Here is a 16,128-nt window from a genome sequence, read left to right as displayed (position 1 = left end):
CTGTAGAAAGGATTCTAAATTGTTTATACTTAATTGAACTGTATTCTGGGAAGGTTTATTAGGTCCTTCATAGGGAAAAAATACGAGAGAAAATTGATTCTGTGTATGATTTATGATTTTGTACCATTCTTTTGTTGAACTTGAGGGTGGAAATAAGAATGCTGGGGGGGGGGGGGGGGGGGGGGGGGGATGGGTGGTCACTATTTTCATTAAAAAATGCTTTAAACTTTATCAATATCTTGCTAACATCTAGCGTTAACGTATATTTGCAATGTAATCTTCATTTTGTTATATATTTGTTTTTGACAAGGATCAATTTTGGTGGTCTTTAGATTTTTTTTATCAATATTTTTTACATGTTTTTTCAAATCAGCAAGTGGTAAACAGAAGAAAACTGTTGTTACAACTTTCAAATATTCGTTCTTCAGAGCCATTTGGCTCATAGAGCTGGAGTTATCCCGGTTTCTTTTGTTGAAAGGACAATAGCAGAAGATTATATTGCAAATATTATGTTAACTCTAGTTGAGGCTGCCTTTAAAAAAAAAAAAAAAAAAAAATTAATAAAAAAAAAAATTATGTTTTTTTTTCATCCTAGGTTGCTGGTCGTAAAGGGTTTCCCCACGTCATCTATTCGCGATCTGGCGGTGGGGATCTGCAAAGGAACGAACTGAAGCATTTTCAAATTTGTCAGTACGCCTTTTGACCTCAAACAGGATCGGTTGTATCACCCGTATCACTATGAGAGGGTCGTTCCCCTGGTTTAGGTGAGTTAACTTTTGGAGATTGCAGGCCTGTAAATTTGGGCATTTCCGGCAATTTTGCTCCACCAGGAAAAATAAAATATAAAAAAAGATTTTTTTGTTTCAAACTATTGATTGGTAAAATTCTAAGAAAATATTCCGGGAAATGGGGATTTTTGCTCATTTTATTGAAAAGTTTGGCTTCAGGGGTTACGTTGTCACCTTGACCCTGACCCCTACCAGGGTTCGCCTTGGACCCAGACCAAACGTCTGCGGATTTTCTGGCATTTTTTCAGGGGGTGACGTTTTTTCAGCTGGAGGATGCAGGCTGAGATTGCTTTTTTCAGGTTTTTTTTTAGTTTAAAAAATTTTTTTTTTGGTTTGTTTGAAGACTGGGTTTTCTATGACCTGTCAACGGGTTACGTTCCAAAAGTGGAGTCAGAAGATAGGAATTTGAGATTCCCCCCAAAAAATAGGATTTGTCACCAATGGATTAATATTCCCTATCAAAATGAACAAGCTTTGCTACCAAATAGCAAAGACAGTTTTCTGGCACAGCTGCAAACTTCATTTCATTTAGTCAGTGATCTGCGTAGGGGTTGCTTCCCGAACTTTCTTGCGAAACAGATAGGTTTTCGCCAGTCTTCTTGCTTGAGTTGTCATTCCAGCATTCACAATATCTTGTTCCAGCTTTTGTTGGTCTACCTCTTCTCTCTTGCGTTTACCTTGTCTGCAGAATGTGCTTTTTTAATGATTTGGTGAGTCGTATGGCCAAAATAGTTCACCCCCCTCCTTCCTTACTCCATTTTTTCTTTTACCATTCCATCATCTTTGAAAATGGGTTCGAGTGGTGCTTCATCAGGCCTTTCGTTTGTTTTTTTTTTCTTTGGGCAAGATTATTAACCTCCAATACGATTCAATAGTCTGATGTCACGCGCCCCGGAACGGCGGCCATTGGGTTTAAAAAAGAAAATTATTACTTTTTATTCTTCTGCTGGCTAGAACTTTTCATTCCCTTTTCATATGCCTTTTGATCAGAATGTGTAAAAGTCAAAACATGATCAAATTTATGTGTTTTTTTTTTCCCTCTGGAAACGTTTTATGCTCGCTGGAGAAATATTTTCTACAGGCGTCCGCCATTTATTCCGATAGTTTAGAGCCAGTGTTACTGGTGTTACCATGCGTCATTAGGAAGGAAGGAGTTACGACTGTTGAAGAGTATTTGCTCACAAGACATGTGGGTGATTTTGTTTGGTGGATTATCTATATATTCCTTCGTGGAAAGCCCCCATAATGTTATCTGATGATGCCATGGCAGAAAGGCATAAATTTGCTTGTATTTATTTTATTATTATTATTATTATTATATTTATTTATTATTATTATTATTATTTTTATTATTATTATTATTATTATTATTATTGTTATTTTATTATTATTATTATTATTATTATTATTTATTAAATTTTTATTATTATTATTTTTTTTGTTTTTATTTTATTTTTTATTATTATTTTTTTATTTTATTATTATTATTGTTAATTATTTTTTTTATTATTTTATTATTTTTTATTATTATTTTATTTTACTTTTTTTTTATTATTATATTTTATTATTTTTTATTGTTTATTTTATTTTATTATTTTTATTATTTTATTTTTTATTTTTTTATTATTTTTATTATTTTTATTATTTTTATATCTATTATTTTTTTTTAAAAATTTTTATTTTTTTATTATTTTATTTATTATTATTATTTTTATTTTTTTATTTTAATTATTCCAATTTTATTTTTATTTTAGTTTTTTTTTTGCGATTTATCGGTTCTTTAATTTGGTGAGTAAAAAATACAAAAAAAAATTTTTTTTTAAATTTTTAAATTTTGGGGTAATGCGCTATTAAAACCATTTAAAAATTTTTTTTATTTTATTATTATTTTATTTTATTATTATTTTTTTATTATATTATTATTAATTTATTATTATATTTTTTATTTTGGGGGGGGGGGGGGGGGGAAAGAAGTGGCCAAGGTTTTGTATTGCACTGGATCCGAAGGTTTAGGTTCGAGCCCCTTTTCATTATTGGCTGTCAAAAAGATCAGAAGATCCCCGGGGAAAAAAAAATAATTTAATTTAAAAAATTAAAAAAAAATTTTAGGTATTCCCCATGGAGCGGATTTATCCGTTTTTTTGAAATGCAATTGCTTGCTTTAGGATGGAGTCTTTCAAATTAATATTTGTCTTAAAATAAATTTGTTTTGATTTTTTACGGGAAATTGGGCGAGATTTCCTCAGAAGGGGAGATGAGATAAAAATTATTGGAAAATTTGGAGCCTTTTTGGGGGAACTGTAAATCGGGGATTATCACTGATCTTAAATTTTGAAAGGGGTCAAGGAATAAGGGGTTATGAAAAATGAAGGAGCAATTTTGTTGATGTGTTTAAAGCAAAGAACAAAGAATTTTTTGGAAAGTTTGGAATTGGTTTAAAACATTGTTGTCTTTTCCCCTTTTTTTTTTTTTGTTGGGCTGGATCATTATTTTCCTACCCCTTTTGGAGTCCCCTTATGAGAGGGAAAGTCAATTTTTAGATTTTTTTTCCAAGATTTTTTTTTTTTCCCCCCTTTAAATATTTTTGTTAATAGACCTGTACATTCTCAGTCAAATTAAAAGAAATCACCCTTCGCAAACAAAAAATTTTTTAAAAGGAAAGAAAGAATTATGAACGCAGTGAAGCCCCAAAATTCTTGGAAAATTTGGCATAGTTGCCATGGTGTTTTTTTTTAAAGTTTTTTTATTGAAGGCTAAGGAGCTTTTTTGAATTGCGTGGGGGGAACCACCTGTGTATTTTCACACAGCCTTCTTGAAATGATTTTTTCACTTTCCAAACCTGTCGTGTTCCCAATGGTAGCCAATTTTAACTGAGCCGCTGAGCGATAAATTTCACTGTTTCGTCTAAGCCAAAACTGACCACATTTACCTGGAGGACAGTAAAAGTATGAAAAAGAAAAATTCGAATGTCGGAAGTGCGTTATGTAGACACCTTCAAATCGAAAGTTAAATGATTGCTACAAGCACATCTCTATTGTCTCATATTGTAAACAAACTGGTTGACTTGTTTCTAGTTTCTTCACTGGTTGGGTACCTAATTATAAGGAACAATGGTAAGTAGCCTAATTAATTCCCTCGCAAATTAGTTTTCTGCCATTGTTTTACACTAGCGAGCTTGCTGTTTACTATTCATTTCGATTCTATGGATTTTTCCGCTACGAGTTACGAAGAGTTTCAGTCAATTTTTATAGAGCTCATTTAGAGGTCTATGTTATATTTTATTGCTATTCGTTGTTTTTTAAAAATTAAAGAAAAAAATAATTAATGTTGAAAAATTGTATGTGTTTAGTAGAATCTGGTTATGTCTGGTGAGACTTGATGTGATTTCAAATTTAGTAACTGATGTGGCTCTTGTTGTGTTGTTGCTTTAGTGTTTCAACAAATTGAGTAATGAAGCCGCCAGTGTGCTCTTGGAATCTACATCTTTTCCTTATTGGTACCATTCTTCTGTATCGTACTTTAAGTTATGCGCTTTTAATTGTAAATCTAGAATTTTTTTTACTATCCCCTTTTTCCTTTTTCCGGGCGCTGAAATGACCTAAACTTGTCGCAAGTGATGTAAAACCCTTTCAAACAAACAAATCAACAAACAATCAAGTCTGCTGAAGCGGGTGGTTGGATGGGAGCATCACCCTTGAATCATATACCTATGATGTTCGCATGGGTGTACGATCCGATAGTGATGTCGTTTCTTCTTCTCTTTACTAGCCTATCCTGCTTCTTTGGTTTGTGATTGTATTTTTGACAGGGGATATTTTTTTTTTTCTCTGTAAATCTTCTGCCTGTTTGTTCTTGGTTATTTATAATTTAGCTTATGATATCTTTAGGTTATGATTTTGATTTACATTTGTACTATTTTTGTTAGATTGCTTGTTTTTTTGTTTCAGCGGTCTCTCATATAACCTCAATTGTGTTGGAAGAGACCTAAAGCAACAAACAAACAAAAAGCGCTGAAATGACCTAAACTTGTCGCAAGTGATGTAATACCCTTTCAAACAAAGAAATAAACAAACAAAAATAAAACCCTTTCAAACAAACAAATAAACAAACAAACAATCAAGTCTGCTGAAATAATTTGTTGTTTTTTTTGTACTTTGCAGTGACAGGGATTTATTCTGCTTAGAATATTCCAGAATTTTACCCTCTCTTTCCAGGTCCCCCTGGACGATTAGTGAAGGACGAATACAGCAGCAACTCATCGGCTCTCGCCATGGGTGGGGCCGGCGGGGGTGGAGGGGGTGCTGGAGGGGCCGGTGATCACCACCCGGCCTTGGGAGGGGAACCCCAGACCGTACAGCATCCTCCCGTCGACTCATTTCTTCACATGTCTGGTGAGTGCCGTTTAGACTCTACGTATCGTTGTTATTATTGCTATCGTTTTTATTATTTGTTTAAGAGGCCGATTTTCCGTCACGTTTACGGAATTCAGTATGTTCAAAATACGTCGGTATATTTTCCAATCACCTGGTGAGGGGTGATAAGTTAGAACATAATGTCTTTTTATTGGATTTCAGTGCTCCGATAGGGGTCAGGGGGTCGGTCAGTTGATGTGTTTTTCGCTAAAGTCGTTCAATGAATTTTTGCGACTACCCACTTTGTTGTTGTTATTATTATTATTATTATTATTATTATTATTATTATTATTATTATTATTATTATTATTATTATTATTATTATTATTATTATTATTATTATTATTATTATTATTATTATTATTATTAATTGTTATTGGTTTTAGATAAACACACACTTGTGTATCAATCTGTCCTATACCATAAACATTGAGGTCTTATCATACCATTCATTGTAACCGACTGTTATAGAAAAGTAATCTTCATAACTCACAAAACCCATTTTACAGAGCAAAATACAAACAGAAATAATAGGAAAAAATTGTTGTTTTTTTCACCAGCTGACAAGAAAAAAATTAAGAAATATTTGTCTCATTTTTTTTTCCTGAAATTTTTATTATAAAAAATTGTTACAAATTTTTTTTCTTAGCCGGAATTTATTTTGTTTTTTTTTGGGCATCGGAAGCCATAGCGACCATCTGACCTGATAAAATTGGGTCTTCCTGTTTTTTCAATGCGTAAGTACCCTTTTATACGGTTGTGGAACATGGACGCTTGACAAAGAATTTACTAGGAGGTTAGAGGCATTTGAGATGTGGATATATAGAAGAATGTTGAGGCTATCATGGACAGACAAGTATACGAATGAGAAAGTGTTGGTGAGGGTGAGAAAGGAAATAATGTTGATCGATACCATCAGAAAAGGGCAGTTACAATTTCTGGGACATGTGTGGAGAAGAGACGGAATAGCAAAGTTGGTAACATCTGGGATGATCGAAGGGAAGAGGGCTAGAGGAAGACAAAGAATGACATATTTAAATAACCTAAGAATGGCCAAAAGTGATTTTAAAAGCAACACAGATTTCATGCGCACCGCAGAGGATCGTGATTCGTGGAGACAGCTGACCGGCAACGTGCTCAAGAGTACAAGCCACCATGGATGATGATATTCAAGGAAATACCTTGATATATCCCAGTATTATGATTTTGTTTCTATTTGTTTGTTTTTTTTGGACTAGTAGTTTAATACAAGGAACAGACAAATATAGAGTTTAGATTTAATTCTAGATTATAGAGTTATAATCGTTCAAGCTAATGAAGAAGTATTAGAGCAAGCTGAAACTAAAAGGTTACTAATTGGTACTATAAGAAAAAGACAAATGCAATTTTTTAGGGCACCTAAATCGACATAAATGTAATGAACATCTTGCTCTCATGGGAAAGATAAAAGGTAAAAAGAGTAAAGGTAGACCAAGAAAAACATATTTGAATAGTTTGAACAGCTGGAGGTGACAAAGAAAGAGAAGAGTAAAATTAGTTTTTTGACGTTATCTGATCGGAGAGATGAATGGCGTTCCATGATCACCGATGTCTGGCACAGATTTGGTACTTGAAAAAGAAGAAGAAGAAGGATTGTTTAAGCATACAGCAGCCATTTTGGGTCATGACTTGGATCCTCATACAAGGTTCCCAATTTTCCGTATATTTACGGAATTCCGTATATTATAAACCCTCAGTGTAATTTCCAGTCACCTGCTGAACAGGAAAAAGTAAGTACATAATATCTTTTTTAAAATGGAGTTTAGCTCTCACAAAGGGGTTGGTCGGTCGATGTGGTTGATTAAAAGTTCAGTAATTTTTTATACAATGTTGTCAATTTTCCGTATATTTCCGGAATTCAGTACATTATAAACCCTCAGTATATTTTCCAGTCACCTTCTAAACTGAAAAAAGTAAGTACATAATGTCTTCTTTTCTGGAGTCAGCACTCATAAAGGGTGCCTCTGGACAATGTGACTGCGGACTTGAAAATGAAAATGGACATCATGTCCTAATGGAATGTCCAAGGTACAACCAGTTGAGAAGGAACTTCTGGCCTGACCCAACCCCATACTCAAAGAAGCTGTATGGCAGTGAGGACGACCTCAGGACCACTGTGGGCTTCATTCACCAGACCGGACTGACCATGTGACGTGACGGGAACGAAGAAGAAGAAGAAGAATAAAGGGGTCGGTGTCGATGAGTTTGCTTAAAAGTTCAGTAAATCTTTGCCTCCCGAGTTTGCAGCCCTGCTTATTTATCACATCTTTATTTTATAACTGTAGTCCAGGTAGCTCTGAGACGCTCATCACATCAGACCATGGCAATGACAGTAGGGTGCATTTTAGGGTGTCCTATTTTTAGCTCTTTGAAGAGTTGGTCGCTTTGCCATTGTCTTAACACATTGATGGCGTGTTGGACAAATTCATATGTCCTGTCTTAACACATTGATGGCGTGTTGGACAAATACATACATCCTGTCTTAACACATTGATGGTGTGTTGGACAAATACATACATCCTGTCTTAACACATTGATGGCGTGTTGGACAAATACATACATCCTGTCTTAACACATTGATGGCGTGTTGGACAAATACATACATCCTGTCTTAACACATTGATGGCGTGTTGGACAAATACATACATCCTGTCTTAACACATTGATGGCGTGTTGGACAAATACATACATCCTGTCTTAACACATTGATGGTGTGTTGGACAAATACATACATCCTGTCTTAAACATTGATGGCGTGTCGGACAAATACATACATCCTGTCTTAACACATTGATGGCGTGTTGGACAAATACATACATCCTGTCTTAACACATTGATGGCGTGTTGGACAAATACATACATCCTGTCTTAACACATTGGTGGCGTGTTGGACAAATACATACATCCTGTCTTAACACATTGATGGCGTGTTGGACAAATACATACATCCGAGAGGTGAAGTTACTTTTGCAGACGCATCAGACATAATTATTATATATATTTATATATATTATAATCTGATAGGGTTTTTTAAATTTTATTTGGCTGTTACAGAACTTTTCAAATTCCAAACGGAAAGAGCGACACTTGTCCGTCTTGTTTACAATCATTGACCGATGGTATTGGTTTGATATCTGACAAAATGGACACAGTCTTTTTACTCAATCTGTCATCATTTAGCACATCGTCACACTTTTTTTTGTGTTAGTTATAAGCGTATTCACTTAGAACTTACGTTACGTTCTGTGAAATATTTTCGAGCAATTTTGCCTCTTAAGGTGATCAATGATAATAATAATAATGATGATGATAAGAGGAAGAAGAAATAGAATTTACTATAGCGAATAACCATGGCAATGATACTATGACACATCAAACATTTATATCAATAATTTGATAACACTCGCATACAATATCACTAACACATACATATAAAACTTGGGATAATACAATAGAATAATAGGATCTATGCAAGATATTTATTCTTAAATGATGTTTTCAGTCTAGATTTAAAAAGGTGATATTTGGTGCATCTCTTACAGTTTTTTGGAGAAAATTCCAAACGTTAGTGCTTGAATTAATGCAGGTCTAGGTTTAGTATTTACCTTGAATTGTTTAATTTTACATTAAGTTTTGGATCAGTTTTTATTTTTATTTTTTTGTGTATTTTTTTTTTTTTTCTCTCCTCCCTTCCTTTCTTCTATTGTTACCTTCACTGTTGTTTCACCACTAGCCACAAGCAGTGGCAGCACACCATCTTCAGCAGGTCCCTCCTCCCAACAGCTGTCCGTGTCGGCCGGCGGGGGTGGGCCGCACATGGTGGCCAATGCAGCCACTGTCAGTCCAGGCGGAGCGGTGATGGGGATGGTGGGCAGCCCGGGCCATGCCCCTGTCGGTGCCGGGGGTGGGGGAGGAGGAGGAGGAGGAGCAGGTGGAGGTGGAGGTGGATCTTTGTCCCGGCAGAACAGCCAGCAACAGCAACAGCAACAATCCGCCCCTGGCCTGTCCCACCACCACCACCACCACCACCACCACCATCCGCTGTCTCCGCCTTCCAGCAACAACAACTCCATCAACCAACAGCAGCAGCAGCCTATGTCCCCGTCCATTCAGAGCAACCCACGGCTGGATTTGACAGCCAGGGCAGGCCCCAGTGAGTTACCAAAAAAACAAACAAATTATCTTTCCCCCCTCTCGGCAACTAACCAACCACATATCTATGGCTTCAAAGGGAATCTGTAACCAGTCCAGGCATGCCAACCACTTTGATTTCTCATATTTCAATGCACTCTGAGGTCCTAAATTGTGGGCGTCCCTGAGATAATCAGTCGAATGGTGAAATGCTTTGAACGGAAATATATTAACAATTTGAGTCAAGAGGTCAATTTTTATAGAAAATGAGTTCTCATCAAAAATCGTTAAATCATACATTTTTTTACACATTGTTGAAATATTTTAATCGAATTCTACTCCTAAATATATTATTTTAATTTTTTTTTTATGAAGGTAATTATTATACTTAATATCAATTCTTGTCAACTTTGGAAGCGATTTTCTCAAAATTAGGTTTTCACACCCTAGCCCATGCATATGACCATAACGTCATGCAAAATCAACCGATTTGCTTCAAATAAAGATTAAAATAAATTCACAATCACAAGCTATCTTTTGGACTCGATAGAATCACCTGAGACAATTTGAAGTTTTGAAACGGGTTATGAGGTTCACAAGACACGTATTTTCCTTTTTTAAACCACTAGATAAATGACAAGTCTGGTTGGCAGGTCTGCTATTTCCCCCCCCTTTTTAGTTTTCCTTGTAACCAATCGTAGTTCTTGAAAACTAACCATAACTGTAGGTGAAACATTATAATCACTGGTGTAATTTTTATAATCATGTATTGAATGCTAACCACAGCTGTAGGTGAAACGTTATAATCGCTGGTGTAATCTTTATAATCGCTGGTGTAATCTGTATAATCATGTATTGAAAACTAACCACAAGTAGAAGGGAACTGTGTAACCTTTTGTTTATATAATCACTCATATTTTCTGAAAACTAACCATCACTAGAGGAAATATGTTTAACCCCTGCTATAGTCTACATATAATCACTCATGTTTTCTGGAAACTAACCATCGCTAGAGGGAATCTGTTTAACCCCTGATATAGTTTATGTAACCTCTCATATTTTATGGAAATTAATCACAGATAGAGGGAATCTGTGGTGCAATATTATTTTTTTTTTATCCACTCCAGTAATTTATTCTTTTTCTTTAAGTCATTATATTGTTACAGTTTTTTTGTTTTTTGTTTTGTTTGTTTTTGTTTTTGTTTTTTTTTTAAAATATATTTTTTATAACTCAAGAATTTTTTGTTCAAAGAAAGTACAGACTTGAAGTTGAAGGTCTGTGTTGTGTTTGTTGATTCAATCAGAATGAACTAGATCATAAAAATGTCACTCATTTATAACGTGCCTATTCCATGTACATTCAGCCCTTGGCGCCTAAGTAAATATAGAGCTTTTATATAGCGCAATATCTTCTGAACGTGCTCAAAGTGTTTTACGAGGAGACCTAACCAACATCAGCACTAAACATGTAAGACGAAACATGATTCCTGTTTGGTAATATTACAATTTTTTTTTTTCATTGTTAACGGCCAGGTACTCATTTTACACCTGAGTACAATGAGAGAATTGTGAGTAAAGTGTCTTTTTCCAAAGACTTAGCTATGGGACTGGAACCCAGGACCTTTTGATTCAAAGGCGAGTGTTATTTATTCCAGTCGACCACATAGGTACAAGGGGTTAGGGTCTGTGTTATTTCTGCTGAAACTTGACCTTTGACCCTCTGTCTCAATGTCGAATGACACTGGCCCTTAGGACCAGAAGGTCCTGGGTTCGAGTCCCGCTCTGAGCGACGCATTGTTGAGTCCTTTGAGTCGCGGTCTCTCGCCATACTCGGGTGTAAAATTATGAGTACCTGCCCGTTAACTGTGATGTCTGTCTGAAAAAAAATAAAATTGTAACATTGCCTAAACGTGCCACCTTGGTGTCTCGTCCTAAAAAAAAAAATTGAGCTTTTATATAGCGCAATATCCACTAAACGTGCTCAAAGCGCTTTACAAGGGGTCCCTGATCAACAGCAACATTTAACATGTAGGACGAGACATGACGCCTGTTGGGCGATATTATAATTTTTCGGACAAAGACAACGCTGTTTACGGCCAGGTACTCATTTTACACCTGAGTACGGTGAGAGAATGTGAGTAAAGAGTCTTTTCCAAGGACTCAACTATGCGTCGAGCGAGGCTCGAACCCAGGACCTTCCGATCCGAAAGCGAGTGTCATACCACTAGACCACGTAGCTGCACGAGTCCGATGGGTATAGTCTTACTGTTGGCTAGGGTGATCCCCTTGTAGAGCACTTTGAGCACGTTTAGTAGATATTGCGCTATATGAATGCTCAAGTTTGTAAAAAAAAATAAAATTAATGACAATTTTTAACAATCGACTGTTTGCTATATAACCAACATCACCCTATCATTCACTTCATCATTGTATTTTTTGTTTTTGCTTTGTTTTTTTTTTGTTTTTTTTTTGTTTTTTGTTTGTTTGTTTTTTTGTTTTTTTTTGGGGGGGGGGTTAATATATATATTATTATATATATAATATATATATATATATATATAATATATATATATATATATATATATATATATATATATATATATATAATATATATATATCAATGATTTCTTGTTGTTGTGGTTTGTTTTTTTATCTCTCCAGACCCCCGTAACTGTAACATGCCCGTGGTATCCCAGCCTCCCCATTTCATGGGGGGTGATTTGTGCCCGTGTTTGGATTGCTATACTTCTCCGTTTTATCATTATCATTTTAGTAGGTTGTCGGGTGGGGGGGACAGGGGTATCGGGGGAGTGATGTCTTCTTATTTGCAGGTCCGATAACCCAAATTATTATGGGCTCATTGTTGTAATGGAAATTTTATCTAATCGATGTAAAATAGTTTTCTTCACGACAACGTTTACTCGAGAGAGCCCATAATTAATTGCATTCGGCTAACGGACCTGGTAATAAGGAGGTGTTGTTTTGGGGCCTTGGGAACATAGCCTTCACTCATAGCCTGGCCGCAAGCTTTCGTACACTCATGAACCTGGCTCTTCAGTGAATATACTCGAAGAACAGACCTGCCTCTTATTATGAAAAAAATTTGTAGAATTATAAAATTTTCGCTCTGATTTCAGAACTTGATGGGCATCTGTCAGTCATCACAACTTATTGAAAGTGAAAGTTGATGCCAGACTGCATCATTTAAAGTGCGGCTATGTAGTCTAGTGGTATGACACTCGCTTTCGGAAGGTCCTGGGTTCGAGCCTCGCACTCGGCGCATAGTTGAGTCCTTGGAGAAGGCTCTTTGCTCACATTCTGTCACGGTACTCAGGTGTAAAATGAGTACCAGGCCGTTAACGTTGTCTCTGTCCGAAAAAAATTATAATAATATCGCCTAACAGGCGTCATGTCCCGTCCTACATGTTAAATGTTGCTGTTGGCCAGGGACCCCCTGGTAAAGCGCATTGAGCACTTTAAGTGGATATTGCGCTGTATAAAAGCTCAATATTTATGTATAACTTATAAAGGGATACGAAACGACTGGAAATTGTGGACTGTAAAGTGATCAGTAGAAATGAATATAACAGCTTTATAAAAAAAAAAAAAAGAACAAGAACACGACCCAACTCGGAACATTTCAGGTGAAGTGCTTTGTGATAGACTAGCGTCCTATCCAAAGGGTAGCAAGCAATTGCTATTGCCCATTTCACGCTATGGAAACCGGGATAAACTCCTGCTGCTCTGTGGGCCTAATAGCTGTGAAGGACTCCTTACTTTTAGTTGGGAGGATTGATTACAGCTCATTGTTCACTTTCTTTTGATGATCGCACTGCGTATTTCTTTTTGTTTAGTGTCATAACTAGAGCATTTATATAGAGCAATATCCTCCACTAAACGTGCTCAAAACACTTTACAAGGGATCCCTGACCAACAGCAACACGTAATAGGTAGAACGAAACATGACACCTGTTAGGCAAGCTTGCATTATTTTTTTTTTTTCTCCAGCAGAGACAATGCTGTTAACGGCCAGGTACTCATTTTACACCTGAGTACGGTGAGAGAATGTGAGTAAAGAGGCTTTTTCCAAGGACTCGACTATGCGCCGAGCAAGGCCCAAACCCTGGACCTTCCGATCCGAAAGCGAGTGTCGTACAACTAGAACACTTAGCCGCACTTTAGATGATGTAGTCTGGCATCAACTTTCACTTTCAATAAGTTTTGATGGCTGACAGATTAACAAAGGAAAATAGCAGAGGAAAGTGAGTTATCGGTTGTAGTGCTCAAGGAAATTGATATGAACTGGTGGAAAGTACTTTGCGATAGATTTGCATCCTATCCAAAGGGTAGCAAGCAGTTTCTATTGTCCATTTCAGGCTATAAACCGCGGCTCCATAGGTCTAAACACCTCTGAAGGACTACTCTTAGTTGGAGGTGTTGATTACAACTCATTGTTCACTTTCTTTTGATGATCACACTGCATATTTATTATTTGTTATTAAACGTCAGGCTATGAGCGATTGAAGGCTGCAGGCTTAGGGTTAATACATTTCTCTCTCTCTCTTCTCACCCTTGGGATTTTATGATCTACAGTGGAACCTTGGGATATCGGGTCCGGAAAAATAACAATAACAGGGTTCTTTATAACACCCCATTTTTCTCTACTCCCTCTTTGCCTTTTAGAAACATTTACCGGCTGTAACAAGACTTTTTAAGAGCCTAATTAATTTTAACAGGGACCCCGAAACCCGCTCAATAGGGGCCCAAAACCCACTCAATAGGGGCCTGAAACCCACTCAATGGGGGCCTGAAACCCGCTCAATAGGGGCCTGAAACCCACTCAATGGGGGCCTGAAACCGACTCAATAGTGGCCTGAAACCCACTCAATAGTGGCCTGAAACCCACTGACTAGGGGCCTGAAACCCACTGACTAGGGGCCCGAAACCCACTGACTAGGGGCCTGAATCCCATTCAATAGGGGGCCTGAAACCCACTGACTAGGGGCCTGAATCCCATTCAATAGGGGCCTGAAACCCCCTCAATATCTCCAGATACAATGAATTAGCCCACATTACGCTTAGGGAAGCTTACAACTAAAGGCAACAGTGACCAAGGCTAGGCCTAGTTCGTTAGTGAATGCTCTGTATGTGTGTGTGTGTGTGTATGTGTCTGTGAGAGAGAGGATGAGTGTGTGAGAGAGAGATTGTGTGTATAGGCTATTTACTACTCTAAGCTACATCACACTTTAAATGTTGATTTAGGCCATTTTGGGTTATTTCCCTTGAAATTCCGCAATAACAGGACTCGGTTATTGTAACAAGGATATTAGGCTGGTACCACCACCTGTGTGTTATTCTGGGGTTCCACTGTAGTCAGTTAGAGTTGCACTATATCTATCTGTCTCTTTCATTCTGACTAATTTTTTTTATCAATTTTGGATTTTTCTGGAAGCGAAGTTATTTTTTTTTTCTCCTCGCTTGTGGCTGATTTTTAAAAACAATTTTTAAATGGCTGCTCTGAGCAGTAACAAGTTGAGTCCTTGAAAAGAAAAAAAAACGAATCCGCCCACCCTCCTGATCTGATCAGGAAAATCTTGAGAAGGTAGATGGATTCTTAAAATTTCCCCCCGATAAGGGCTTCAGTTGAGATAAATGTTAATGTGGTCTAGTGGTATGACACTCGCTTTCGGATCGGAAGGTCCTGGGTTCGAGCCTCATACTCGGCGCATAGTTGGGTCCTTGGATAAGGCTCTTTACTCACATTCTCTCACCGTACTCAGGTGTAAAATGAGTACCCGGCCGTTAACATTGTCTTTGTCCGAAAAATTGTAACATCATCACCTAACAGGCGGCATGTCTCGTCCTACATGTTAAATGTTGCTGTTGACCAGGGATTCCTTGTAAAGCGCTTTGAGCACATTTAGTGGATATTGCGCTATATAAAAATTAAAAAAAATCTCACAAGGCTCAAAATGGTAATGTGGCATCCAATATTGTTTAGTTGATTTCTCCCTAAATTATCTGGCCACTTCTTATATTGTTTACTTTCCGGTTTCCTTACTTTGATCACCGTGGTTTAGGGGCAGTGAAATTAAAATGGCGTGTATATTTTCAACTTCCTTTTAATAATTTTTTTTTTTTAATGTACATAAATTCTAGGTTTAATTAGCAATAATTAACATATACAAGATACATTCTCTGTTAATTCAGACAAGCGAATGGACCAGGCACATATGATGATAATACCTGAAAATGAAGTATGTAGGAAAGTGCCAGAAGACGATGGAGAATAAAAGTGTCACTGCGATGGGCGCTTGCTTGAACCACGACCTTACTGATATGACAACTCAACTCCGCCTGGCTGTGAGAGGGACGCTACGCAGTCAATGCCGTGGATGTCCACTTCATAGGATCCCTCTCACGGCCATGCGGAGTTGTCATATCAGTAAGGTCGCACAGTCGAGCGCCTATCGCCACGAAATTTTCATTCTCCGTCGTCTTCTGGCACGTTCCTACTCACTTCATTTCCCATAAATTCTGGAGGTGGATTGGACACACGCTTAGAAAGAATGACTCTAGTATAACAAAGAAGATCCACCCATTTTCATTCTCCGTCGTCTTCTGGCACGTTCCTACTCACTTCATTTCCCACAGATTCTTGTGTTCATCATCATCATTGCCTTTTTCACCCTGAGTCAGGGTATAGGCCACAGTCAGTTTCCATCCTTCTCTATCCTGAGCTAACTTTTTTTAAAATC

At 37.0% G+C, this 16,128-nt stretch overlaps 2 protein-coding genes across 2 annotated transcripts in view; one reads left to right on the top strand and one right to left on the bottom strand.

Moving 5' to 3' along the window:
* Nucleotides 1-16,128, bottom strand: part of LOC144960739 (uncharacterized) — a 126,257-nt gene that overhangs the window by 46,196 nt on the left and 63,933 nt on the right. The window lies entirely within an intron of this gene.
* The window catches only part of LOC144960317 (uncharacterized), a 50,434-nt gene that overhangs the window by 24,453 nt on the left and 9,853 nt on the right, over nucleotides 1-16,128 (top strand). The window contains exons 4-6 of the mRNA XM_078893373.1: nucleotides 596-764; nucleotides 4,982-5,179; nucleotides 8,973-9,392. Of these exons, the coding sequence (XP_078749499.1) occupies nucleotides 5,059-5,179; nucleotides 8,973-9,392 (541 nt within the window). The 5' untranslated portion in view covers nucleotides 596-764; nucleotides 4,982-5,058. The remainder of the gene's footprint in view (nucleotides 1-595; nucleotides 765-4,981; nucleotides 5,180-8,972; nucleotides 9,393-16,128) is intronic.

Source organism: Berghia stephanieae, chromosome 15, assembly GCF_034508935.2.
Source record: "Berghia stephanieae isolate SIO BIC M18660-M18661 chromosome 15, UCSD_Bste_1.3, whole genome shotgun sequence".
NCBI lineage: Eukaryota > Metazoa > Mollusca > Gastropoda > Nudibranchia > Aeolidiidae > Berghia > Berghia stephanieae.
Note: the sequence above shows the minus strand (reverse complement) of the source record. Positions and strands in the feature narration are given on the sequence as shown.